Genomic DNA, 27,500 nt, shown 5'->3' with positions numbered 1-27,500 from the left:
GGATTCGATGGGCCATTCGTATTCGAATGTTAGCAAAATTTAACAGTCTATATTTTTGAAGAACTAAACAGTGATGGTGGTTTGTCCCTGTGTGTACATCATCGAGTGGTCTGCTGTTTCCTCACTTCTTTGCTCCCTGTAATTTTATTGTAAATCATAAATCATGCATCTCACCGGGACTTGAGACGTCTGAGTGGGTATTCGGACAAGTTGGTACACTTTGACAGCCAATTAGGACCCGAAACTGGTGAGGACGACACAAAAAGACCCTTGTTCCCCGCTCCCCCCCACCCCGTTTCTTCACGAGGATTATGAGACATTTTTTATCTAAATGGGAATACATGAACATTCTAGCAGACCTTATACAGTAAGTGATGTCTTATTATGTTTGTTGACTCTCATAAAGTATGCAGTGAGCAATAATCGGTGATTAAGAAAAAAAGCAAAAACCTTGTGATGCGTTTTTGATAATAATGCAACCGCGTATGCTTAAAATTATCAAAATATGTAAATAGTAAATGTTATGTGTGTGTTGGCCCTGCGATGAGGTGGCGACTTGTCTTGGGTGTACCCCACCTTCCGCCCGAATGCAGCTGGGATAGGCTGCAGCACCACCGCAACCCCGACAGAGACAAGCGGTAGAAAATGGATGGATTATAAATGTGCCCGTTACTACACTACATATATACTTACATCATGTATATAAAACCTTAATGGAGGTGTTTGGATGTTTTTTTTTTAACCTACTCAGTGGCCTAGTGGTTAGAGCAGACCTGGGCATTCTGCGGCCCGCGGGCCGCATCCGGCCCTTTGTACGTCCCTGTCCGGCCCGCGTGAGGCCAATTATAAATTACAAAATAAATTTAAAAAAGTATCTATTTCGAGTGTGCAATACAACGGTGCTGCTTTTGTTTTGAAAAGCGTTATTTGTATTACGTGCGCGCAGCGGCAATCACAAATACAAAATAAATTTAAAAAAAACCATCTTTGTCGTGCGTGCAATACAACTGTGCGGCTTTTATTTTGAAAAGTGTTATATCTGCGTATGTCCTGTGAGGGAAGGCGCACAGCGACAAGTGATGCCCGGTTATCCCCGAGACGCTAAAAAGAGAAAAGTTGATGACGAATGGCGTGTTTTAAAAAAGACATGGACTGCCAAGTAAAGGTAAAGCAGTGTGCTTATTTGTGGTACACACGTTGCTGTCTTTAAAGAATATAGTGTAACGACCTGATGAAGTAGATGTTGTCTTCTTGAGTTGCGTAAATGAGAAGTGAGGAGAAGTGCGTGTGGAAGGAACGAGATATGTTGAGCTGTGTTAGTATAGCTTGCTCAATAAAAGTTTAAAAAGAGCGCCAGACTTCGTGTGCACTTCTTCTGGACGCTACAATTGGTGTCAGAAGTAAAACTTTGCGCATACTGCACTGTTTGTGTGCTACGTCATCGGGAGGTACGTGCCACGTGAGGAGCTCGCCGCAAAGAGAGAGAGAGACAGAGAGAGAGAGAGAGAGACAGAGAGAGAGAGAGACAGAGAGAGAGAGAGAGACAGCGTTTACAGGTGCAGCCACGCTGCTTGCCACGGGGGGAATTCCGTCCTCAATGAAGACTCCCAGGTTTGATGGCAAGGCGAACTGGGAGGCATTTCATCCCACTTGTGACATCAATTGTAGCGTCCAGAAGAAGTGCACACCAAGCCTGACGCTCTTTTTAAACTTTTATTGAGTAACCTATACTAACACAGCTCAACTTATCTCGTTCTTTCCAAAAAGAAAACCAATCCTCACTCCTCATTTCCGCAACAGCAACGCTTCTTCCTTCTTCGCCAATCACCTTACAGGCGTGCTACGTTCACAACAAAGAGGATGCAGGATGAAGTGACAGAAATTGAAATTTTTGTATTGTAATATACATCAGGAAGTGTTGTGTAAGAAAGTGTTAAAAATAAAACCATCAAAAGCCATCTGCTAATGTATAAAGATAAGTTAGGTTAAATGAAAATATTATTATTATCTATCTTACGGTATATCAAAAATAATTTGAGCAAAATTTAATTGAAATATTGTCGGTGTGGCCCTCCAGCAGTGCTCGGGTTGCTCATGCGGCCCCCGGTAAAAATTAATTGCCCACCCCTGGGTTAGAGTGTCCGCCCTGAGATCGGTAGGTTGTGAGTTCAAACCCCGGCCGAGTCATACCAAAGACTATAAAAAAATGGGACCCATTACCTCCCTGCTTGGCACTCAGCATCAAGGGTTGGAATTGGGGGTTAAATCACCAAAATGATTCCTGGGCGTGGCACCGCTGCTGCTCACTGCTCCCCTCACCTCCCAGGGGGTGAACAAGGGGATGGGTCAAATGCAGAGGACAAATTTCACCACACCTAGTGTGTGTGACAATCATTGGTACTTTAACTTTAACTTTTTTAAGGGCTCTAAAGGCAGAATTCCTATAGGCTCCATTGTAAGCAGGCTTTTGATCGAATTTATTTAATATTTAAAATGCATTAAAAAAAAGAATCCATCCGTGGTCATGTCTGTCATAATGATTATGAACAATAGGCAAAATTCCCAAAAAAGTGCATTTCCCTTGTGTGGTGTTCGGGTCTGTGGGACCCGTTTTCATTTTTTATTAAAAGAAAAATGATACAATTAATTAATTTTTCAAACTGAGACTCCCTGACTTTGGCTCATTTTCTGTGAAGAACATATATCAGAATACATAATTAATGACCACACACCATACACCCCCCCTACACATTTCTATTACATATAAGAGCTAATAGAAGTGTGGAAATTGATGTTCTGTCCACACACACACACACACACACACACACACACACACACACACACACACACACACACACACACACACACACACACACACACACACACACACACACACACACACACACACACACACACAGTAGGCCTAGACAGGAGGAGGACCGAGTGTAAGTACACAGAACATCAGAGGGTCAAATGTGCGAGAAAATGAGAGCAGACAGTGTTGACAAACAATGTTGCAACCTTGTGTGGGAACCGCAGGTGCAGAAACACAAAAGAAGAATCCCTGTGGGATGCAGAAACTGGCAGAGAAATTTTCCGTGCATCGTTCATATTGTTGTTACTCAGCCAGCGTTTGTGGGTCTGATGGACCCGTTGCATTTTGTGGCTTTTAATGCCTCACAATCAAACACTTTTATGTTAAAATACTGAACAGATGTTTATTGGGATAAGGTAAGCATCTGTTCAGTATTTTAACATAAAAGTGTTTGATTGTGAGGCATTAAAAGCCACAAAATGCAACGGGTCCATCAGACCCACAAACGCTGGCTGAGTAACAACAATATGAACATTACACAAGGGTTAACCAACTCCTCCATATGTGTACATATTGTATCTGCTGAGGTAGGTATGTTGTAGTTTAAAAAAACGATACGATAAAGTCAGATTCCAATATTCAGTATGTCACAATAAATATCAGCGCCGATTATCAGCAGACATAAAACTCTCAACTTGCACCTATACCACAGTGGGTACCAATTCTCGCATCCATGTTCCCCAATGAAGTAGCTTTGCCCTAATCCTGATAGGCAACAAACTAATCACTTTGTACAAAGATCAAATCAGCCTTTTTCACGCTGGCTGGAAGTAGCAACCTAAACTTGGAAAAACGGGCCTGGAGAGTAGGCGGCTTGTGTCAAAATTCCAACCAGTTAACGCTCAGCCACAGATGTTGACACCTGCCCAAACAGCTGTCACATCCGCGACTCATCTCGCTCTTATCATCAGACAGCACAAGCTGGGAGCGATAAACTGCGCCCAAAGCCCACCAGCTGAGTGATACCTTCTGCTCTGTAACAAAGGCGACGTAAATATACCGCTTTTCCACCATCGGCCTGCTGATTTAAGACACGGGGTTAAGGCGTTTGTGCTAGCAGTAGCTGCCGCAATGCCGCGGCATCAATTATGCTCCCGCAGAAAAAAATAAGCCATGAAACAGCTTCCGCAATCTAGGTCTAATCTCAAAATGTGCTGCAAGAGCAATAATCATTTAGAATTCAAGGAATGTGAACTTGATTAATGGGGAATTTGATACCTATTACAATGGCATTAAAAGCACCTCTTGGGGTGCAGCAGTAGCAAAAAAAACATGCAATGGCAAAATGAAATTGCCTTGATAATATACTGAGTGTATCACATCTGCTATGCAATTAGACTGTTATGGAAGCAAAAAAAACACAAAAAAACAGTTTGAGTAATAGAGCCAAGATTGGGATTTGTGAGTATTCACTTGTTGTGCCTCATTTGAAAATATTAATAGATCCCTTAGAGCAGGCCTGGGCAATTATTTTGCCTCGGTGAGCCAAATTTAGAGAAAAAAATGTGTCTGGGGGCCGGTCTATCTGATTTTTAGGAACACTAATACAAAACCTCACAATAATGTCTGATTGAAAGCTAAAAACGTTATGACAGACCGCCTTAAAAAACGGGATGGAATTTAAAGTTGTTTTACTGAATGAGACACCCAGAATGTACATGAAAATAAAGAATGTGGGATTTACAATATTAACTACGAAGGATAAAACACTGAATATTGACAACATATAAACGTCACACCCTCTCTCCATCCACATATTTTACAATCAAGCGAAACACAACAAAAATGCAACAAACACAGCAAAATATGAACGCCAAGGGTAAAAAAATCCCACCTACAATCTGATATATCTGATATATCACTAAGATTTAGAACTTTGTTGTAAAAATCTCCTTCCACGTCTGACCCTGACACCTTTGTAGTCCGTGCAGACACCGTAGTTGATAAGCTTCTTCTTTTTCTCTATCTTCTTGTTATCCTCCGCTGCTGCCATTTCTAATATAAAGTAGTGTAAAGTTCTTACTTATATCTGTCAGTCAACTCGTCATGAAAGCACAAAAACATGCCGGTGTAGTGAGTTTACATTATTCACCCAAGGAACTTTAGTTATTAGAGAGTTCCGGTCGGACGGTTTTTCACGGGACACATTTACGGCCTTGTTGTTGTTTCCGGATGAGAAGATTTTGCTCCGTTATTGATTGAAGTAAAGTCTGAATGTCATTAAAACAGTTATCTCCATCTTTTGACACTTCTTCCACTCCCGTCCTTGCACGCTACACCGCTACAACAAAGATGACGGGGAGAACATTTTGACCAAAGAACCACCATTACATGTTATGTAGACCACAAGGAAGTCTTTTACATTTAGAAAAAAAATAAAATAATAATATGACCCCTTTAAAGGCCTACTGAAAGCCACTACTACCGACCACACAGTCTGATAGTTTATATATCAATGATGAAATCTTAACATTGCAACACATGCCAATACGGCCGGGTTAACTTATAAAGTGCAATTTTAAATTTCCCGCCACACTTCCTGTTAAAAGCGTTTTATTATGCTGACGTATGCGGTGACGTCACGAGGGCAAGGGAAGTATTCGGAGTCCGGAGAATCCTATACAACAAGCTCTGTTTTCAGTTCATAATTCCACAGTATTCTGGACATCTGTGTTGGTGAATCTTTTGCAATTTGTTTAATGAACAATGGGGGCTGCAAAGAAGAACGTTGTAGGTGGGATCGGTGTATTAGTGGCTGGCTGTAGCAACACAACAAGGACTACTTACTTGGATAGCAGACGCCTAGCCGATGCTAGCCGCCAAACCCACGGATGAAGTCCTTTGTCGCGCCGTCGATCGCTGGAACGCAGGTGAGCACGGCTGTTGATGGGAAGATGAGGGCTGGCTGGCGTAGGTGGAGCGCTAATGTTTTTATCATAGTTCTGTGAGGTCCGGTTGCTAAGTTGCTAAATTAGCCTTAGCGTCGTTAGCAACAGCATTGTTAAGCCTTACCAGGCTGAGAATTTTTAACCGTGTAGTTACATGTACATGGTTTAATAGTATTGTTGATCTTCTGTCTATCCTTCCAGTCAGGGATTTATTTATTTTGTTTCTATCTGCATTTGAGAACGATGCTATTACGTTAGCTCATGCTACAGAGGTTCGTCGATGATGGGTGTCCTTCTCGCGCCGTCGATCGCTGGAACGCAGGTGAGCACGGCTGTTGATGTAACCATGTAGTTACATGTACATGGTTTAATAGTATTGTTGATCTTCTGTCTATCCTTCCAGTCAGGGGTTTATTTTTTTTGTTTCTATCTTCATTTGAGAACGATGCTATCACGTTAGCTCAGTAGCTAAGTGTGTCACCGATGTATTGTCGTGGAGATAAAAGTCACCGTGAATGTCCATTCCGCGTGCTCGACTCTCATTTTCAAGAGGATATAGTATCCGAGGTGGTTTAAAATACAAATCCGTGATCCACAATAGAAAAAGGAGAGAGTGTGGAATCCAATGAGCCAGCTTGTACCTAAGTTACGGTCAGAGCGAAAAAAGATACGTCCTGCACGGCCTCTAGTTCTTCACTCTAACGTTCCTCATCCACGAATCTTTCATCCTCGCTCTAATAAATGGGGTAATCGTCGCTTTGTCGCTCCGAATCTATCTCGCTCCATTGTAAACAAAGGAAAATTGTGAGGAATATTACCTCCTGTGACGTCACGCTACTTCCGGTACAGGCAAGGCTTTTTTTATCAGCGAGCAAAAGTTGCGAACTTTATCGTCGATTTTCTCTACTAAATCCTTTCAGCGAAAATATGGCAATATCGCGAAATGATCAAGTATGACACAAAGAATGGATCTGCTATTCCTGTTTAAATAAAAAACATTCATTTCAGTAGGCCTTTAATGTGCCCTATAATCCGGTGCGCCTTATATATGAAAAAAGATCGAACATAGACCATTCATCGGCAGTGCGCCTTATAATCCGGTGCGCCCTACGGTCCGGAAAATACGGTAGGTTTTATTTTACCCAAATGCATTTTCCTTTTCCTAAACACGGAGCAAATTCTCCAGTGATTCAATGCGCGTCAAGAAAAAAGGGGGTGGGGGGGAACACAAGCGCTCTAATCAGCAACCTTGCAATGATTCCGCCTTCTCCTCTATCTCCAACTTTGACACGTGTTTCCCTAGAGCCTCAGCTCCGACTACAGAGCTGTTCTCTGTGGCAACAACAATCCAACAAAATGGACTCTCGCAGTAGCCGAGGAGAAATCCCCACAAGCCCTCACAGCGGAGCGATCGATACAAAATGGGTAGAATTGAAGCAGGAAACTGGCCAGTGAATGTGCTTCATATCTAAAAAAAAAAAGTGATTGAAGAAAAAGTTGTATCAATTAAGCAACTTTAAATCTGTAAACAAGGTTCATTTTCAGCCTGTTTTAATGAGTGGTCCTGCATGAACTGCTGCAGCTGTGATGTGAGGGGGAGCCAAACCCGCTAATGAGCTCATTGTTGTTTGCAAACATTGCAACCTGAAGGCCAACCAACGACAGAACCGCTGTTTACGCTGCCTTCAAACACTTTCAATAAGGGCCTTTCAAATGCTCTCGCCTCCATTTTATTACACACATAATTAGCAGTAGTTTACGGTTTGTTAAAAAAAGAGAGAAAATGTGTTCAACCCTTTAAGGAACTGGGCATAATTGTCAGCCTACAATAGCACCGGCGTCGTATTGAGGCATGCTGGCGTTTTCATCCCTTTTTGTTTCTTTGGATACGTTGTGTACAGACACAAAGACTTTCTATCAAAGGCTTGAGGTTTACATTTTTTTTGCATCCCGACTGATCCATCACTTCTGTGACTACATACTGAGCCTGCAGCTGCGTTCTTGCATCCTGAAAAGAAAATGAACAACCATTGCCGTGCAAGGCTAGACAATCTCTAAATGACTGTTCTCTTATGGCTCGTAATACCACATTGTTCTTGGGGTATTCACGATTGTGCATATACTAACACTAATCCTTTGTTTATGAGCATCGTCATGGTACCCCATAATCACAGTTGTATACCATTACAGTACACCCCGACTTTTTATTGTGTATGTCAACCCGGATATGGTAGGTGAGTACTCGTCTAAGTTTTGCGACATTCCACAAATAACTGACATCATCTTTATGATTTAAAAACAAATCTTAAGTTTTGACTATGTTCCCAGTCAAATGTTGAACTATTCCGGTTCAACCCCCAGTCCTGTAGGAGGCAGTAATGCGCCAAACCAGGGGGCTCTTAACCTTTTTGAACTCTAGGCCAAACTTTTCCCCTACAAATGGGCCTGGGATCCACTCAAATACTACCACTGAATTGGTAATCTTACTCTGTATTTAATCGTATTCAGTAATTATATCTAACCTACTTACAGTTTAATAGGATAAACCTTATCAAACGATATAAACGCATGTGTTAATTACAAATATTGTCAAAGATTAAATCAGGCGGATTACAAAAACGGATAAGATTCAAATACAGTATACTGCAAAAGAAGGGGCTAATAAAAAATACATCAAATTATGTAGTGCCAAAATAAATACATTCCAATCAGAAATTAATTTTAATAAATATGTTTAACTTAACTGTCAATAAAATTAAAGAACAAATGAAAATACAGCTTCACAACTTTAGTCATAATTTTTGCACTTAAGAAACGTCTGTGACTTTAGCTCCAGACCTCTTCTGTTTGTTTGATATTGTCATTACTGCCACAAGTGGTGGAAAAGTGAAAACCCAACTTTTTTGAAACATGTTGCAGGCATCGAATTCCAAATGAGCTAATATTTGCAAAAAATAAAGTTTTTCAGTTCGAACGTTACGTATCCTGTCTTTGCAGTCTATTTAATTGAATATAAGTTGAAAGGGAATTGCAAATCATTGTATTCTGTTTTTATTTATCATTTACACAACGTGTCAACTTCACTGGTTTTGGGGTTTGTACAATTTATCCAAAAAGTTACTTTAGGGACTGTAACGCACTAGTACCCATCTAGCGATTTCAACCTTTATCTGAATCTGTGCCAAAATTCCATCAGTTACGTATCTTAGACCTATTATACGTACCAAACAAACCCATTACAGAGTAACGGTGGTCTTAACAAATTTTTAGCTTTTGTTGTACGTAGATAAGGACGTCATAAAAAAGTATGACAGCCTCCAAAAAGCCGTAAAAAGTGCTTATAAAACAGGACGGTAAGGAGCAGTCCTCCAAACTTCCCCGAACGCTAAGTCAGATTAGTATTTCGGAGAGGCTTTAAGCAGGATTTATGAGTCGCGTTGATGTTTATGGTGAGGATGTTGCCCGGCGTGGCGGGGAAGCGTCGGTCTGAAGAGTGATGGCACAGAGAGGACACACACTCACCAGGCCTGAGACTTCCTCCTGGGAACACTCTGTCTCGTCCACTTGGAGTGAGGCGTCAGGTGGTAAATTAGCTGGCGGCAGATCTTGTTGGTCGACTTCAGGGAGTCCATCTCCTGCAACAGGAAAGGAACGGGGTTTGAATAGCAAGTAAGACATCTTCATCAAACGCCGTGGTGGTGAATGGCTAAAGCAAAAAAGGGTTTTCCATGTTCGGTTCTTATACTTCTTAATCTGCCACAGAGATCTTTTGTACGGGAGCATAAAACCAATGCTTTTTTTTGCATGACGATGGCATTTTTGTATCCCCTGAACACAATATGGGAACAAATGCACTTTTGTGTTGTGTTCAGACTCCGAACACGTACAGTGGAACCTCGATTTACAAGCTTATTTGCTTCTTGATTATGGTTCGCAAACTAAAGTTTTATATGGTGAAGCACAGTGTCAGGTTCAAATGACATCTATTAAACAGACAAAGAAGCAAGGAATTAAACAGACAGAATTAAATTTGGCTCAATGAGGAGAAACGCGTAGACCTGTACCCTTGTACGGTGTCCCACCACACTCTGCCACACTCTTCACAAAAGATTATTCTTTTGTATATCTTTTATTTGGACTTTCCCTGATTACATGGCAACAGCTGTTTCTAAAGGAAGGGGGGTCGTAAACAGCCGCTGCTTTTGGTCACAAAACAGTGGAAAGAAAAGGTGCCTGGAGGGGAGTCAGGTCCTGCTTCCTCTTCGCCTTGTAGGTCTCGGGTCAAGACAAAATCTTCCTGTGGATTACAATACATCAAAGAAACCGACACCTTCATGTCGCTTCCCATCCTACACAGTGGAGTTTTACAAGCCTTTTGATTGGTAAGATCAAAGACAGCTTTTGTCTGCTCGCCGGATGGCAGCACAGAGTTTTGTGATAACTTAGATACAATTATTCTGACACACAGTTCTCCATAAGATTCAATGTAAACCATACTTGCCAACCCTCCCGTTTTTAGCGGGAGAATCCCGGTATTCAGCGCCTCTCCCGACAACCTCCCGACAGAGATTTTCTCCCGACAAACTCCCGGTATTCAGCCGGAGCTGGAGGCCACGCCCCCTCCAGCTCAATGCGGACCTGAGACTGAGTGGGGACAGCCTGTTCTCACGTCCGCTTTGCCACAATATAAACAGCTTGCCTGCCCAATGACGTCATAACATCTAGGGCTTTTAGAGAGTAGAGTGCACAACTGCGCACACAACAAGGAGACAAAGCAGAAGAACGAGGAAATTACAGACATGGCGACGCCGTCGACGAGCAAGATGAAGAAATACGCTTGCAAGTTCCAAAACGAATGGAAACAAGAATTTCAGTTCATCCAGGACAGTTCGAAGGGGAAGGTGTATGTTGCCTGTAAATTTTGTAGAACAGACTTCTCCATCTCCGGTATGTGGCCGAAATGATATACTCATCATGAACGGAGAAGTTAAACAGGACAATACTGCCATCTAATGGATAGCCACCGGAACACTGAAATTCAAGTATTTATTTTATTTATATGTAAATAAAATAAATAAATATATATATATATATATATATATATATAGCTAGAATTCACTGAAAGTCAAGTATTTCATACATATATATATATATATATATATATATATATATATATATATATATATATATATATATATGAAATACTCGAGTTGGTGAATTCTAACTGTAAATAACCACGCCCCCCGCCCCCAACCACCCCCGACCAAGCCCCACCCCCCACCCCCTACCCCCACCTCCCGATATTGGAGGTCTCAAGGTTGGCAAGTATGATGTAAACATGAATAATTACTTGTAGCCTTGACAAAAGTCCCTGTTTTAGTAAAAAAAAAACGGCACACTTTAAATACACTAATGTATATATACACACTGTATATACCGTATTTCACGGACCATAGGGCGTACCGGATTATAAGGCGCATTGCCGATAAAATTATCTATTTTCGAGCTTTTTTCATATATAAGGCGCACCGGATTATAGGGCGCATTAAAGGAGTCATATTATTATGATTTTTTTCTAAATGTAAAAGACTTCCTTGTGGTCTACATAACATGTAATGGTGGTTCTTTGGTCAAAATGTTGCATAGATGATGTTTTACAGATCATCTTCAAGCCGCTTCTCTGATGCGCCGTTTTGTAGGCGGTCTTATTTACGTGGCTCACCTTCAACAGCGTCTTCTCCCCGTCATCTTTGTTGTAGCGGTGTAGCGTGCAAGGACGGGAGTGGAGGAAGTGTCAAAAGATGGAGCTAGCTGTTTTAATGACATTCAGACTTTACTTCAATCAATAACGGAGCAGCATCTCATCCGGAAAGAACAACAAATGTGTCCAGTCGGAAACCGTCCGACCGGAACTCTCTAATAACTGAAGTTCCTTGGGTGAATAATGTAGACTCACTACACCGGTATCTTTTAGCACTTTCATGGCTAGTTTACTGACAGATATAAGTTAGAACTTTACACTACTTTATATTAGAAATGGCAACAGCGGAGATAGAACAAGAACATAACATAACAAGAAGATAACGGAAAAAGAAGAAGCTTGTCGACTATGGTATCGGCACGGACTACAAAGGCGGACCCGCGCAATTTTTCAGGATTTATGCAGATCCCAAATACAGATCAGCAGGTACCAGAAGGTCCAAAAAGATGCTTTTGCATAACATTGTGAAACAAAACGCCAGATAATGTCTTACCTTATACGCACACCATAATAATACTCGTACGTTTAATGCGCTGACAATCCATCAAGCGGTTACTTCATAGTTCACCAAAGTCATACTAAAACATTTTGATAGATTTTTGAGCGCCGTGTGTAATGTCCTATATTTTCAATGGAACATATAAAATGTTGTTTCTGTTTACTTGAGTCATATTGCCATCACATTGCAGTCTACACGTATCTCTTATGTTTGACTGCCATCTACTGATTTATTAGTACCGCGATACTATACTAGTACCGGTATACCCTACAACCCTATTACAGTGTCTTCAGTCATTACTGCACATCTGTGTCAACAGGGATTGTTGTTTTTAAAAGACTTAAAACACAAAGCATCGCTCTCATCTTTTTAAAAGCAACATTTTTCTCATGGCAGCCTTGTTGTCCTTCCGCCACCTCCTTCTTCGTCCTTAATGTCTCTTTTCTTCTTCATCTTCTCTCCGTTGCTCTGTCACTAAAAATGGAATGGGTTGCACAGAGCTGGGCGAATCTAATTAATGCTACAACACCACAACACGGAAGAGGCAATGTGGCGAAGAGAGAGAGAGAGAGAAGCCAAGACAAGACAATTTACCTTAAGGCGCTTACACCATTCCAGCTGCCACTTCCTTTCTTGGGTGACAAACACATGCTTGATACTTCAAAACAGTCAGCCGCTGAACCCTGATGATGTGAATGTGTGCTTTGGAGCGATGCAGCCTCTCTATGTATTTGGGAGAGTAAATAAAAAGTTATAGTAACTCTTCTATTTCTGAACCGCTGCACACAAAACGCTTGTCAAAACATGCACCACTAAGCCAGGGCCAACAACACATTTGGTGAATCATACAAAACCCAAAAGCAGTGAAGTTGTCACGTTGTGTAAATGGTCAATAAAAACAGAATACAATTATTTGCTAATCCTTTCCAACTTATATTTAATTGAATGGACTGCAAAGACAAGATACTTAACGTTTAAACTGGTAAACTTTATTTTTTTTAGCAAATATTAGCTCATTTGGAATTTGATGCCTGCAACATGTTTCAAAAAAGCTGGCACAAGTGGCAAAAAAGACTGAGAAAGTTGAGGAATGCTCATTAAACACTTATGAGGAACATCCCACAGGTGAACAGGCTAATTGGGAACAGGTGGGTGCCATGATTGGGTATAAAAGCAGCTTCCATGAAATGCTCAGTCATTCACTAACAAGGATGGGGCGACGGTCACCATTTTGTGAAAAAATGCGTGAGCAAACAACATTTCTCAACTAGCTATTGCAAGGAATTTAGGGATTTCCCCATCTATGGTCCGTAATATCATCAAAAGGTTCAGAGAATCTGGAGAAATAACTGCATTTAAGTAGCAAGACTGAAAATCAACATTGAATGCCCGTGACCTTCGATCCCTCAGGCGGTACTGCATCAAAAAGCGACATCAGTGTGTAAAGGATATCACCACATGGGCTCAGGAACACTTCAGAAAACCACTGTCAGTAACTACAGTTCGTCGCTACATCTGGAAGTGCAAGTTCAAACTCTACCATGCAAACAACAACACCTAGAAACGCTTCGCTGGGCCCGAGCTCATCTAAGATGGGCCGATGCAAAGTGTAAAAGTGTTCTGTGGTCTGACAAGTCCACTTTTCAAATTGTTCTGGGAAACTGTGGACGGTCGTGTCTTCCGGAACAAAGAGGAAAAGGACCATCAGGATTGTTCTAGGCGCAAAGTGGAAAAGCCAGCATCTGTGATGGTATGGGGGTGTATTAGTGCCCAAGACATGGGTAACTTACACATCTGTGAAGGCACCATTAATGCTGAAAGGTCATACTTGCCAACCCTCCCGTTTTTAGCGGGAGAATCCCGATATTCAGCGCCTCTCCCGACAACCTCCCGTCAGAGATTTTCTCCCGACAAACTCCCGGTATTCAGCCGGAGCTGGAGACCACGCCCCCTCCAGCTCAATGCGGACCTGAGACTGAGTGGGGACAGCCTGGTCTCACGTCCGCTTTCCCACAATAAAACAGCTTGCCTGCCCAATGACGTCATAACATCTAGGGCTTTTAGAGAGTGGAGTGCACAACTGCGCACACAACAAGGAGAGGAAGCAGAAGAACGAGGAAATTACAGACATGGCGACGCCGTCGACGAGCAAGATGAAGAAATACGCTTAAAGTTGAACGGAGAAGTTAAACAGGGCAATACTGTCATCTAATGGATAGCCACTGGAACACTGAAATTCAAGTATTTCTTTTATATGTAAATAAAATAAATATATATATATAGCTAGAATTCACTGAAAGTCAAGTATTTCATACATATGTATATATATATATATATAAATATATATATATATATATATAAATATATATATATATATGAAATGTATATGAAATACTCGAGTTGGTGAATTCTAGCTGTAAATAACCACGCCCTCAACCACGCCCCCCGACCAAGCCCCCACCTCGCGATATTGGAGGTCTCTCGGTTGGCAAGTATGTGAAAGGTACATACAGGTTTTGGAGCAACATATGTTGCCATCCAAGCAACATTATCATGGACGCCCCTGCTTATTTCAGCAAGACAAAGCCAAGCCACATTCTGCACGTGTTCTAGTAAAAGAGTGCGGGTACTAGACTGGCCTGCCTGTAGTCCAGACCTGTCTCTCATTGAAAATGTGTGGTGCATTATGAAGCCTAAAATAGCACAACGGGGACCCCCGGACTGTTGAACAACTTAAGCTGTACATCAAGCAAGAATGGGAAAGAATTCCACCTGAGAAGCTTCAAAAATGTGTCTCCTCAGTTCCCAAACGTTTACAGAGTGTTGTTAAAAGGAAAGGCCATGTAACACAGTGGTTTTTGCAATGTGTTGCTGCCATTAAATTCTTAGTTAATGATTATTTGCAAAAAAAAAAAAAAAACGTTTTTCCAGTTGGAACATTAAATATCTTGTCTTTGCAGTCTATTCAATTGAATATACGTTGAAAAGGATTTGCAAATCATTGTATTCTGTTTTTGTTTACCATTTACACAACGTGCCAACTTCACTGGTTTTGGGTTTTGTCCACAAGTCAACGACCCTGTGTGTAAATATCGCGAGAAAAATCACATATGTGTAAATGCAAAGTGTCCGACAAACAAACAAACAAACGCACTACACCAAGTATGCAGGAAGCAAAATGCCCCGCATGGCAGCAACAGGCAAACAACCTCTCTCAAAGCCAGTCACGTTCTGCCACAGCTTGCCAGCCAGTCAGGAGAAAGCTGCTGCCAGCTCCCCCCAGCCCCCTCACACCTCCCCTCCATTTTCCTCATTGGGCTTTCCCTTTGCCTAAGTAAACAGCAATAAAATTAGAGTAGCTCACAGGTGATTATCCCCTAGACTCGGTGAGTAGAAATGAGCCCTGCAGCGAGTTTATCATAAGCCACTCCAGTCCCTCTTTTTCCAGTACAGATAAGTGCAGAAAACTGTCCATGATTTACAGCCACTTGGTTTATTTAGTGTCTTCCTCTTGGTAATAGAATATACATGCTTTTGTATGTCAATATAAACCATCATGTACGTACTGTCGACAGTGGAACATGTTATTCCTTTTAACGGTGACAAGTGAAGGATAATTTTTAGTATTTGTGTTACTGGCTTGTTTTGTACTTTGTGTGTTCGTTGTCTTTTTAAAGTAGCAGTAGAGTGGAAAAAGAAGTTGCCTCTCTATTGAAGCTATTATCATAAATATCTGATTTTTAACACTAAAAGACTTACAAGGTTTACGAATAAATAGATATGATCAAAACAGTGTCAATCTCACGGAGATTCTCGATTTTGAGAGTTAACTAGCAAGCCAGTCGCGCCATGTCGTAGAGTTAGGAACCACAGATCCCTTCCCCGTCAACAACAATGCTAATCAAGCAGACTTTGTGAGAGCCAACAGTGATTACTTTGGGAATAATTATGATCCAGCACCTTATATTTTGGAGCCCGAACATACGGAGGATGAGCAATATGTCTATGAAGCTAAGTTCAGCATTTACTTATATGGCAGAACGCAAACAACCTTCCCTAGTCATGGTGAAAACAAAAAATGGAAACAAAAAACGAACCAACACAAAATGCCAACAAACATAGACACGGATAACACAATTTGTGGATATTATAAAAAAAAGTCCATGCACAATAAAAATGTCAGAATTACACTTATTTAAATACATTACAAAGCATGATGGGAAACATGCAAAATGCTACCTCCACTCTTATCCATGTTTGGCGCATTTTAGCAGCTTGATATTTCTGATCGATTACCAAACTTTAAGGAGGTCGTCACGGAAGTAAACAAGGTAGGAGTACAACTTTCACATACTCTTAATATTAAGAATATCATTTCATTATATTAATGCAATAAGTATGTCAGGTTCTATGGAGAGATCTATTAAACAGACAAAGAAGCAAGGAATTAAACAGAGACAGAATTAAATTTGGCTCAATGAGGAGAAACGCGTAGACCTGTACCCTTGGACAGTGTCTCGCCACGCTCTGACGAAAGATTGTACGCCTCCTCTTTTATGTGGACTTTCCCTGATTACATGGCAACAGCTGTTTCTAAAGGGACGGGGGTCGTAAACAGCCGCTGCCTTTGGTCACAAAACAGTTCAAAGAAAAGGTGCCTGGAGGGGGGTTCAGGTCCTGCTTCCTCTCCGCTTTGTAGATCTCGGGTCAAGACAAAATCTTCCTGTGGATTACAATGCATCAAAGAAACCGACACCTTCATGTCGCTTCCCATCCTACACAGTGGTGTTTTACAAGCCTTTTGATTGGTAAGATCAAAGACAGCTTTTGTCTGCTCGCCGGGAACTCATTGAAACACAAAGTTTTGTGATAACTTAGATACAATTATTCTGACAATGTATATGTATATATATCTATATGTATATATATATATATAAGTATGTATATATGTACATGTATATATGTATATGTATATATACATGTGTATATATACATATTAGCGTTGTCCCGATACCAATATCGGGGTGGCGGACCGGTACTTTTCAGAGGCGGTATAGCACCAAAAATGTTAATTTGTATTGCGGTACTATACTAATACCGGTATACCGTACAACCCTAATACATATATTTACATATTTATATATAGTTATTTTACATGCAGTCGGCTTTCGGCCCTCGACCAAATTTTGTTAACCCAATGCGACCCCCGGGGCAAAACATTTGGATACCCCTGCACTATAGCATCCGCAGCATTGCTAGGTGCTAAACATACAAACTAAAATAAAACAAACTTTATAAAACATAATTTCCACTCTCGCTGGGATTCCAATCGACAGGACGCTCACATAATCTTGTTTAGATGAAGAATCAATCATAATCCTCACTAAAGGTTTAAAAAAAAATGTCGCAAGTCGCGTCTTTTTGTCTCTTTCGCCATCTCAGGGGATGTCAAAGTTGGTCCATGGCCACATTTGTCTCCCACCAGGTGAGCGATGCATAAATTATAATCTAGAATTAACATTTAGCAGGTTTGAGACGAAGCAGAAACAGCCGCAGGCTCAGTTAGCAATAGTAGCGTAAGCTTGCATTTCATCAGTGCGCCGCTAAAATAGGCCGCCTGCGTTAGTGCTTATAATAACAATATCACTCATATTTGGGTCATTTTCAGGTCACGACATGTAAATGGAGTACTTTTGTATTGTCTCTGGATGTGTTTTAGAGCAGTGTTTTTCAACCTTTTTCGAGCCAAGGCACATTTTTTGCATTGAAAAAAATCCTGAGGCACACCACCAGCAGAAATCATAAACTCGGTTGACAGTAAAAAGTCGTTATCGCAATTGTTGGATATGACTTTAAACCATAACCAACCACGCATTAATATAGCTCTTGTCTCAAAGTAGGTGTACTGTCGCGACCTGTCACATCACGCCGTGACTTATTTGGAGTTTTTCGCTGTTTTCCTGTGTAGTGTTTTAGTTCTTGTCTTGCGCTCCTATTTTGGTGGCTTTTTCTCTTTTGTTGGTATTCTCCTGCAGCAGTTTCATGTCTTTCTTTGAGTGATATTTCCCGCATCTACTTTGTTTTAGCAATCAAGAATATTTCAGTTGTTATTATCCTTCTTTGTGGGGAAATTGTTGATTGTCATGTCATGTACGGATGTACATTGTGGACGCCGTCTTTGCTCCACAGTAAGTCTTTGCTGTTGTCCAGCATTCTGTTTTTGTTTACTTTGTAGCCAGTTCAGTTTTAGTTTCGTTCTGCATAGCCTTACTTAAGCTTCAATGCCTTTTCTTAAGGGCACAAACTTTTGTTTATTTTTGGTTTAAGCATAAGACACCTTCTTACCTGCACACTACCTCCCGCTGTTTTCGACATTTACAAAGCAATTAGCTACCGGCTGCCACCTACTGATATGGAAGAGTATTACACGGTTACTCTGCTGAGTTCTAGACAACACCTACACTCAACAACAACACAAAATTTGCAGACTATAATTACTAGTTTGCAAAAAATGTTTTTAACCCAAATAGGTGAAATTAGACAATCTCCCACGGCACACCATCTCACGGCACACTAGTGTGCCACGGCACAGTGGTTGAAAAACACTGTTTTAGAGGGTATAATGGGCGCAGTAGAGCAGTGTTTTTCAGCCTTTTTTGAGCCAAGGCACATTTTTTTCATAAAAAAACAAAACGGAGGCACACCACCTGCAGAAAAGGTTAAAAAATGAAACTCCACCAGGTTGTCATGCCTTATTTTGAGTTTGTTGTTGTTTCCTGTGTGTAGTGCTTTAGTTCCTGTCTTGCGCTGTTATTTTGGTGACCCTTCCTGTTTTGTTGGTGTTCTCCTATAGCAGCTTCACGCCTTCCTTTGAGTTCTATTGCCCGCACCTGCTTTGTTTTCACTATCAAGACTAATTAAGTTGTGTGTACGCTATCCTTCTTTGTGGGGACATTGTTGATTGTCATGTCATGTACGGATGTACTTTGTGGAAGACGTCTCTGCTCCACATGCTGTAAGTTTTTGCTGTCGTCCAGCATTCTGTTTTTGTTTGCTTTGAAGCATAGCCATCCCTATTCTTCAGTGCCTTTTCTTAGCGGGACTTGCCTTTTGTTCATTTTTGGTTGAAGCCTTACATACCTTTTTACCTGCACGCTGTCTCCCGCTGTGCTCTGCATATTGGGATCCCGACAAACCATCCTCGACGCGTTCCGACTTCTACAAAGCAATGAACTACCTGTTGCCACCTACTGATATGGAGTATTACATGGTTACCCTGCCAAGCTCTACACAGCACAATGTTTAAATAACTCTGCTCCCCAATTGCTCTGTAAGGCAATTACAAGACTGCAAAGTGGTATCAGATCTACCGCCCGAGCAACGTCAAAAGGCAACTGTTGCGTTCCATTCCGTAGAACATCTTTTGCTCAGACTGCCTTTTCAATAAAAGGACCACAACTATGGAACTCTCTACCGGAAACTTTGAAATGTATACCTACCTAGTTGAGCAACAATCGTGTTCCCATGTTTAGTTTTTAATTTGTACTAATTGGTTCTTATCTAGTTTGCACTTTGTCTGTGTTATTATTATTATTATTATTATTATTATCATTGGCTTTTATCTAGATTGCACTTTGTCTGTATTATTACTATTATCATTATTTTTGACTCCTCTTTGCCTCATTCTTTTTATTTTCCTATTGTAATGATGTTAGATCTGTGTTGTTGTTGTTGGGGACAAGTGTTGTAAATTAGCTTTGGCTACAAACACTACGATGCATACACTGGATAACTGTTTCAGATATCCATGTTTCTGTATCTGTCCCTATTTCAAATACACCTTTATATATATTATATATACTAGACAACGGCACATTATTATAATTATTGATTTGCAAAAAATATTTTTTGGATCAATTAGGTGAAGTTGCATAATTTCCCATGGCACACCAGACAGTATCTCACGGCACACTAGTGTGCCGCGGCACAGTGGTTGAAAACACTGCAGTAGAGGACTCTCCATCTGTTGACTCAGTTGTTTATTTACAATTTCGAATGCATAAAAAAAGCCAAGCATATGTGTTCTCGTCTTACGTAAAGTATTGAGAAAGAAAAACAGCACATTTCTTTATTTTTTTTGCGTATTTCCAGTATGACTGGTCTGATAACATGGCCAGAGTGCAGAAGCGTTCCCATCCTGACGTCATTCCACCCCGAATCTAGGAATAATCAAAACGGCTGACTGAATTTGTGTCATTTTGTGATGTTTAGACGGTCGTTTCACATACTTTGCGGATTGTAAATACAATTGGATATGGTTTAATGGATACAAAGAAACACAATTAAGCATATAAAGTCAATGTGTTTTTCCACTCTACTGCTACTTTAAAAGTGTGCGCCCACGCTGACCAATTGGAACACATTTGCATACTCCTGCCAGCCCCCCACCCCCCGCCCAGCCCAGTGACTTTTTTTTTTTTTACCAGTGAACTGAAAGAAAGCCAGTGAACTAAAGTAGCTTGTCTCTTTGACCGGCCACTTCACTTCTCAGGGATAGTTCTTCACATTTTTACTGCGGTTTTATCTTGACATGATATTTCTTCATTGACATTTAAAGTTAGGTGAGGCGATTTGTGTTAACTTTCCTTTTACAAACTATTCTAACAAATATGAGTCTCCATTGCTATTTACCGATAATGACTTTTTTTTTAGTATTTAAGCATGTCTTTTTACAGCATGAATAATTCACATGATGTGTTTACACTGCCTGAGCTGCATTAGTCCGTGTTTCCTTGTTTGCAGACATAAACAAGCATGAGAGGTGTCGGTTAGCCGCCGAGAGGCCGGACAGTTTGATGCCATCCGCCGTCCGTCCGAGCTCTCAAAGCTCTCTCGCTGTTGAAGAAACTGTGCCATTGACCATGGCCAGCGGGCCCCCATTCATCTCAGCAGCTCAAACGCTGCACGCCCACCCACACTGGCCATTTGGAAGACAATCGCATGCTCCTGCCGGTCCCTGGAGCCCTGCGACTGACCTTTTAACCACTGAATTGAAAGAGCCCAGGAGCAGCAGGTAAACGTTATGCAGTGCTTCTCTTTGTACGACACGTAACCACTCTGTCTTAGACGATAGCAGCGGTCTATAACCAGGACTGAAGTTATTTGTTGCATTTTTTTCTTTAAATTGAACTTTTGCACATCCTTACAGGTCAAATTATACAGATTTTCAACTATTTTTACTACGTGTCAAAGGTTCCTCAATTGTGTATTGAAAGTATGTTGGCTAAAATGCTGGAATTGAGACAGTTTAAAATGGCTTTTAGTAAGCTATGAAGCCGCACCACTTGATGGATTGTCGGTGCTTTAACACACGAGTATTATTATGGTGTGTGTGTATAAGGTAAGACATATTATCTGGCGTTTTGTTTCACAATGTTATGCAAAAGCAACTTTTCTTACCTTGTGGTACCTGCTGATCTGTATTTGGAATCTGCATAAGTATGGCGTCACATTAGTACCAAAAATCGGAGCGCATAAAAACTGTTATCGCGCGCTGATTTTCCACTTCGTGCGCGCGCGCGTGGTGCCTTTCTGCGTGCGCGCCGTCTCGGTCTGTGCGCTGTCATGTTTCATTTTGGTACTTTGGGGGCGGGCATGCTTAGACGGCCCCTTCTTTCTGATTGGCTCTGAGCATTTTTCATATGAGCCAATCAGAAGTATAGCAGGGCGGGTCATCGTCAATATGTATCAAGATTTACGGAGGAAGAAGTGGATCAAAAAATGTTGGCTGAAAAAGAGGTAAGTTGAGGGACATACTTATTTACATTATTGAACTGCTTTGGAGTGATTGTAAGGGTTTACTGACTTGTTAGAAGAATGGAGGCTCCACTGCTATCTTAGTTGAAAACATTAAATGCACTGCACATGAGTGTAATAAAAAAAGCACCTGGACTTGCTAGTTCACACAGCATCCCTGCTGTTAGACATTCATGTGTGTTGTTTCGCTTGTTGCTTGTTTTATTACTTTTCTTCTCATCATAGTCCTAATACTTGTCAAGTATCCCGTTTTGGCCAGAAACATCCTGTATTTTACACCTCTTTCCTAGCCTTACTAGCCAGCCCACCTCTTTTGCATTCTGTTCGATTGCATTACGAAATTTGAATGTAAATGAAAAATCATGTAGGGCTGGTATGTTTTATTTATTTTATTTTATTAACACTGGTATGTTTTATTTGTTGACCTTCAAATTAAATGTGCTGTGACATGACATGTCATCGGTCTTACACATTTTGGTTATATACTGTACTTCTGTATTCTATAGTAACCAATTTGCATCTTCCTTTTCTAAACAGAAATGCTGGCAGGGATGGAGAGGAGGTTTTTTGAGGGGGGCATTGATGGCAAAGTACCAAAGTACTCAATGACCGACTTTGAAAAATACAACTTCAAGTAGGTTGTAAAAAAAAAGGCAGATGAAGTGAAACTATAGCAATGCTTTTCTTTACACGCTCTCATGCACACAGATACTCATGCTATGAGAAGCATATTGTTTCCAAAATATTAACATTAATTGTTGTTATTTTAAACATCTTTCAGATTACATTGCTCGAATTCAAAAACCACTTTACTAGACAATTATTAGGCCCAATGTGCAGGATTATTCTATTAGTATTAGTTATTTTTTATGTTTTATCATATCTTAGCTTATTTTTATGTTTTATCATATCTTAGCCTATTTTATATGGTCTTATTATATTTATATTTCAGTTTTTATTGTATTTTATAGTTTTTCATATTGTAGTTTATTTTTATGTTTGATTATATCTTATCTTATTTCATATTATTTTTGGACTTTTACCTGATGTGTATTTTAATTATTTTTAATCCATTTATTTTTATCATCTAGTGTTTCCTCAAAGAGCCCTCTGGATCTCCACGTCCAGAGGGTTCCTGTGATTGGCTATTGTCATTGTGTTGTTATTGTTGTTGTTGTTTGTTTATTTTTATGTATATGTTTGACTGTCTTCATGGGGTGTGGGTGTTATTTCTCATTTTGTTTTTAACTATGTAAAGCACTTTGAGCATCATTTTAAATGTATGAAAAGTGCTTTATAAATAAAAATTTATTATTATTATTATTAGTAATAGTACCCTTACAATCACTCCAAAGCAGTTCAATAATGTAAATAAGTGTGTCCCTCAACTTACCTCTTTTTCAGCCGACATTTTTTGATCCACTTCTTCCTCCGTAAATCTTGATACATATTGACGATGACCCGCCCTGCTATACTTCTGATTGGCTCATATGAAAAATGCTCAGAGCCAATCAGAAAGAAGGGGCCGTCTAAGCATGCCCGCCCCCAAAGTACCAAAATGAAACATGACAGCGCACAGACCGAGACGGCGCGCGCGCAGAAAGGCACCGCGCGCACGCAAAAAGGTGTCGCGCGTGCGCACGAAGTGAAAAATCAGCGCGCGATAACAGTTTTTATGCGCTCGGATTTTTGGTACTAATGTGACGCCATACATAAGTCCTGAAAATTTGTAGTCCGTGACGACTCCGCCGTTGATAAGCTTCTTCTTTTTCTCTATCTTCTTGTTATGGGACATTCATCCTCCACTGTTGCCTTTTCTAATATAAAGTAGTGTAAAGTTCTAACTTATATCTGTCAGTAAACTCGCCATGAAAGCGCTAAAACATACCGGTGTAGTGAGTGTACATTATTCACCCAAGGAACTTTAGTTATTAGAGAGTTCCGGTCGGACGGTTTTTCACAGGATACATTTCCGGCCTTGTTGTTGCACTAGTGAGCCACGGATGAGGATTTAAGTTGTTGATTTAAGGTAGCTCCATCTTTTGACACTTCTTCCACTCCCGTCCTTGCACGCTACACCGCTACAACTAAGATGACGGGGAGAAGACGCTGTAAATAAGACCGCCCACAAAACGGCGCATCCTGAAGAGACTGTCAGAAAGCGACTTGAAGATGTTCTGTAAAACATCATCTATGCAACATTTTGACCAAAGAATCACCATTACATGTTATGTAGACCACAAGGAAGTGTTTTTAATTTAGAATTTTAAAAAAATTAATATGACCCTTTAATGCGCCCTATAACCTGGCCTTTTGTATGAAAATAGTCCTGAATAGACCCGCTCATCGGCAGTGCGCCTTATAATCCGGTGCGCCCTATGGTCCGGAAACTACGGTAATCACTTAATTAAATAATCAAGCTCAGTGGGACTGTTCGAACTGTGTGTAATGTTACAGTGGCCAAACATATACATCTCTGCTTTGTTTTTAATGAATACTTAGGCCTACTACGCTACTGCATTTTAATGTTGGTCATTATGGTGGCATTTGGAGAGCTGAGTGTTTTCTGAGGTGGTACTTGGTGGAAAAAGTTTGAGAACCACTGGATTCGATGTTTTCTCCTAGGTCACCAACCTTTCCCTCATTTTAGGCACTTTGTCATGGTGCATATACCCGGATATAAAAGTGCAGTTTTAAGGATTCTCACCCTTTTGGGACACTGTAGGTCGCGGGCCAGTCCCAGCAGCAGCTCGTGCGAAATGGGGTCCACCAGGTTGAGAAAAGCTGCGTTCTTGTACAAAATGTCATTGAGCGAAGTGCCCTGCAGCCCCAGGTCCTGGGAAGAGAGGAGGGTGGGAATGAGTTGACTCTCGTGACATCAAGTGACATGAGATGTGAGTTGAATTATCGTACTGCGAGCAATTTACCCTCTAACCCATAAGCCATATTGGGCAAAAAATACAAAACAAAACTGTCTGGAGCCGCAAAAATTAAAAGCCTTATATAAGTGTTATAATGAAGGCAACACATGATGTAAGTGTCTATATTAGCCTACTATCAAAATGACTTTAAAAGTCTTATATAAGTGTTATAATGAAGGCAACACATGATGTAAGTGTCTATATTAGCCTACTATCAAATGACTTTAAAAGTCTTATATAAGTGTTATAATGAAGGCAACGCATGATGTAAGTGTCTATATTAGCCTACTATCAAAATGACTTTAAAAGTCTTATAAGTGTTATAATGAAGGCAACGCATGATGTAAGTGTCTATATTAGCCTACTATCAAAATGACTTTAAAAGTCTTATATAAGTGTTATAATGAAGGCAACGCATGATGTAAGTGTCTATATTAGCCTACTATCAAAATGACTTTAAAAGTCTTATAAGTGTTATAATGAAGGCAACGCATGATGTAAGTGTCTATATTAGCCTACTATCAAAATGACTTTAAAAGTCTTATATAAGTGTTATAATGAAGGCAACGCATGATGTAAGTGTCTATATTAGCCTACTATCAAAATGACTTTAAAAGTCTTATATAAGTGTTATAATGAAGGCAACGCATGATGTAAGTGTCTATATTAGCCTACTATCAAAATGACTTTAAAAGTCTTATATAAGTGTTATAATGAAGGCAACACATGATGTAAGTGTCTATATTAGCCTACTATCAAAATGACTTTAAAAGTCTTATATAAGTGTTATAATGAAGGCAACGCATGATGTAAGTGTCTATATTAGCCTACTATCAAAATGACTTTAAAAGTCTTATATAAATGTTATAATGAAGGCAACGCATGATGTAAGTGTCTATATTAGCCTACTATCAAAATGACTTTAAAAGTCTTATATAAGTGTTATAATGAAGGCAACGCATGATGTAAGTGTCTATATTAGCCTACTATCAAAATGACTTTAAAAGTCTTATATAAGTGTTATAATGAAGGCAACGCATGATGTAAGTGTCTATATTAGCCTACTATCAAAATGAATTTAAAAGTCTTATATAAGTGTTATAATGAAGGCAACGCATGATGTAAGTGTCTATATTAGCCTACTATCAAAATGACTTTAAAAGTCTTATATAAGTGTTATAATGAAGGCAACGCATGATGTAAGTGTCTATATTAGCCTACTATCAAAATGACTTTAAAAGTCTTATATAAGTGTTATAATGAAGGCAACGCATGATGTAAGTGTCTATATTAGCCTACTATCAAAATGACTTTAAAAGTCTTATATAAATGTTATAATGAAGGCAACACATGATGTAAGTGTCTATATTAGCCTACTATCAAAATGACTTTAAAAGTCTTATATAAGTGTTATAATGAAGGCAATGCATGATGTAAGTGTCTATATTAGCCTACTATCAAAATGACTTTAAAAGTCTTATATAAATGTTATAATGAAGGCAACACATGATGTAAGTGTCTATATTAGCCTACTATCAAAATGACTTTAAAAGTCTTATATAAGTGTTATAATGAAGGCAACGCATGATGTAAGTGTCTATATTAGCCTACTATCAAAATGACTTTAAAAGTCTTATATAAGTGTTATAATGAAGGCAACGCATGATGTAAGTGTCTATATTAGCCTACTATCAAAATGACTTTAAAAGTCTTATATAAGTGTTATAATGAAGGCAACACATGATGTAAGTGTCTATACTAGCCTACTATCAAAATGACTTTAAAAGTCTTATATAAGTGTTATAATGAAGGCAACACATGATGTAAGTGTCTATATTAGCCTACTATCAAAATGACTTTAAAAGTCTTATATAAGTGTTATAATGAAGGCAACACATGATGTAAGTGTCCATATTAGCCTACTATCAAAAAGGCTGTGTGTCGCAGGCTGATGCAAATCTTTGTTGACAGAAATGTTTATGAAATATGTATTCTACGCATTTGTACAGTATTCGAAAACATTAATAAAACAGAGGGTGAAATAACTCCTGGAAATTACTGGCTCAGAATGGCCAAATTAGTTTAGACATTAGGCAAACTGTATTGATCCACAAGGGAAATTGTTCCACACAGTAGCTCAGTTACAAAGGATGGAAAGGATAATGCACACAAGGGCACAAAAAGAGGGCGAAAACAAAAGGTATAAAGTAGACAAAAATGTACCATAGTAGCAATATAAAATATAACATATATGTAATATTTACATATTATATATACAGTATATTATATATACTGATATATAATATTTTTATAAAATATGTATACAATATATAACATATCCCAATCACAATGTACAATAATACAGTATATGTAACAGCTGCAGCAAAAAATAAATAAACAATAAATAAATAAATATATAAATAAACATATAAAAAATAAAACAATAAAAATATGTATAGATGTGTGTGTCCAAGTTAAAGAAAATGGCAGGCTGTGTTCTTCTCATGGATTTATTACAATCTTTGCAAGCTGGGTAACTTTTGCTGTGGTCTGGAACAACATGCAAATGTACATTTAATACACAGAGGACATTAGTAAAGTAGTTAAATGAGCTGAAATATACCTACAAACGAGGCATAACGATGCAATATGTACATACAGCTAGCCTAAGTAGCATGTTAGCATCGATTAGCTTGCAGTCATGCAGTGACCAAATATGCCTGATTAGCACTCCACACAA

At 39.7% G+C, this 27,500-nt stretch overlaps 2 protein-coding genes across 2 annotated transcripts in view; one reads left to right on the top strand and one right to left on the bottom strand.

The window, feature by feature from the left end:
* Nucleotides 1-27,500, top strand: part of LOC133638411 (glutathione hydrolase 1 proenzyme-like) — a 113,557-nt gene that overhangs the window by 24,558 nt on the left and 61,499 nt on the right. The window contains exon 3 of the mRNA XM_062030971.1: nt 20,826-21,096. Coding sequence (XP_061886955.1) covers nt 20,826-21,096 — 271 coding nt within the window. The remainder of the gene's footprint in view (nt 1-20,825; nt 21,097-27,500) is intronic.
* LOC133638412 (leucine-rich repeat-containing protein 75B-like) overlaps nt 1-27,500 on the bottom strand; it is a 73,275-nt gene that overhangs the window by 22,681 nt on the left and 23,094 nt on the right. The window contains exons 3-4 of the mRNA XM_062030972.1: nt 24,547-24,675; nt 9,286-9,398 (exon numbers count right to left, since the gene is read on the bottom strand). Of these exons, the coding sequence (XP_061886956.1) occupies nt 9,286-9,395 (110 nt within the window). The 5' untranslated portion in view covers nt 9,396-9,398; nt 24,547-24,675. The remainder of the gene's footprint in view (nt 1-9,285; nt 9,399-24,546; nt 24,676-27,500) is intronic.

This window comes from Entelurus aequoreus, linkage group LG21, assembly GCF_033978785.1.
Source record: "Entelurus aequoreus isolate RoL-2023_Sb linkage group LG21, RoL_Eaeq_v1.1, whole genome shotgun sequence".
In the NCBI taxonomy this organism is placed as follows: domain Eukaryota; kingdom Metazoa; phylum Chordata; class Actinopteri; order Syngnathiformes; family Syngnathidae; genus Entelurus; species Entelurus aequoreus.
This window is presented reverse-complemented; position numbering and strand designations above follow the sequence as displayed.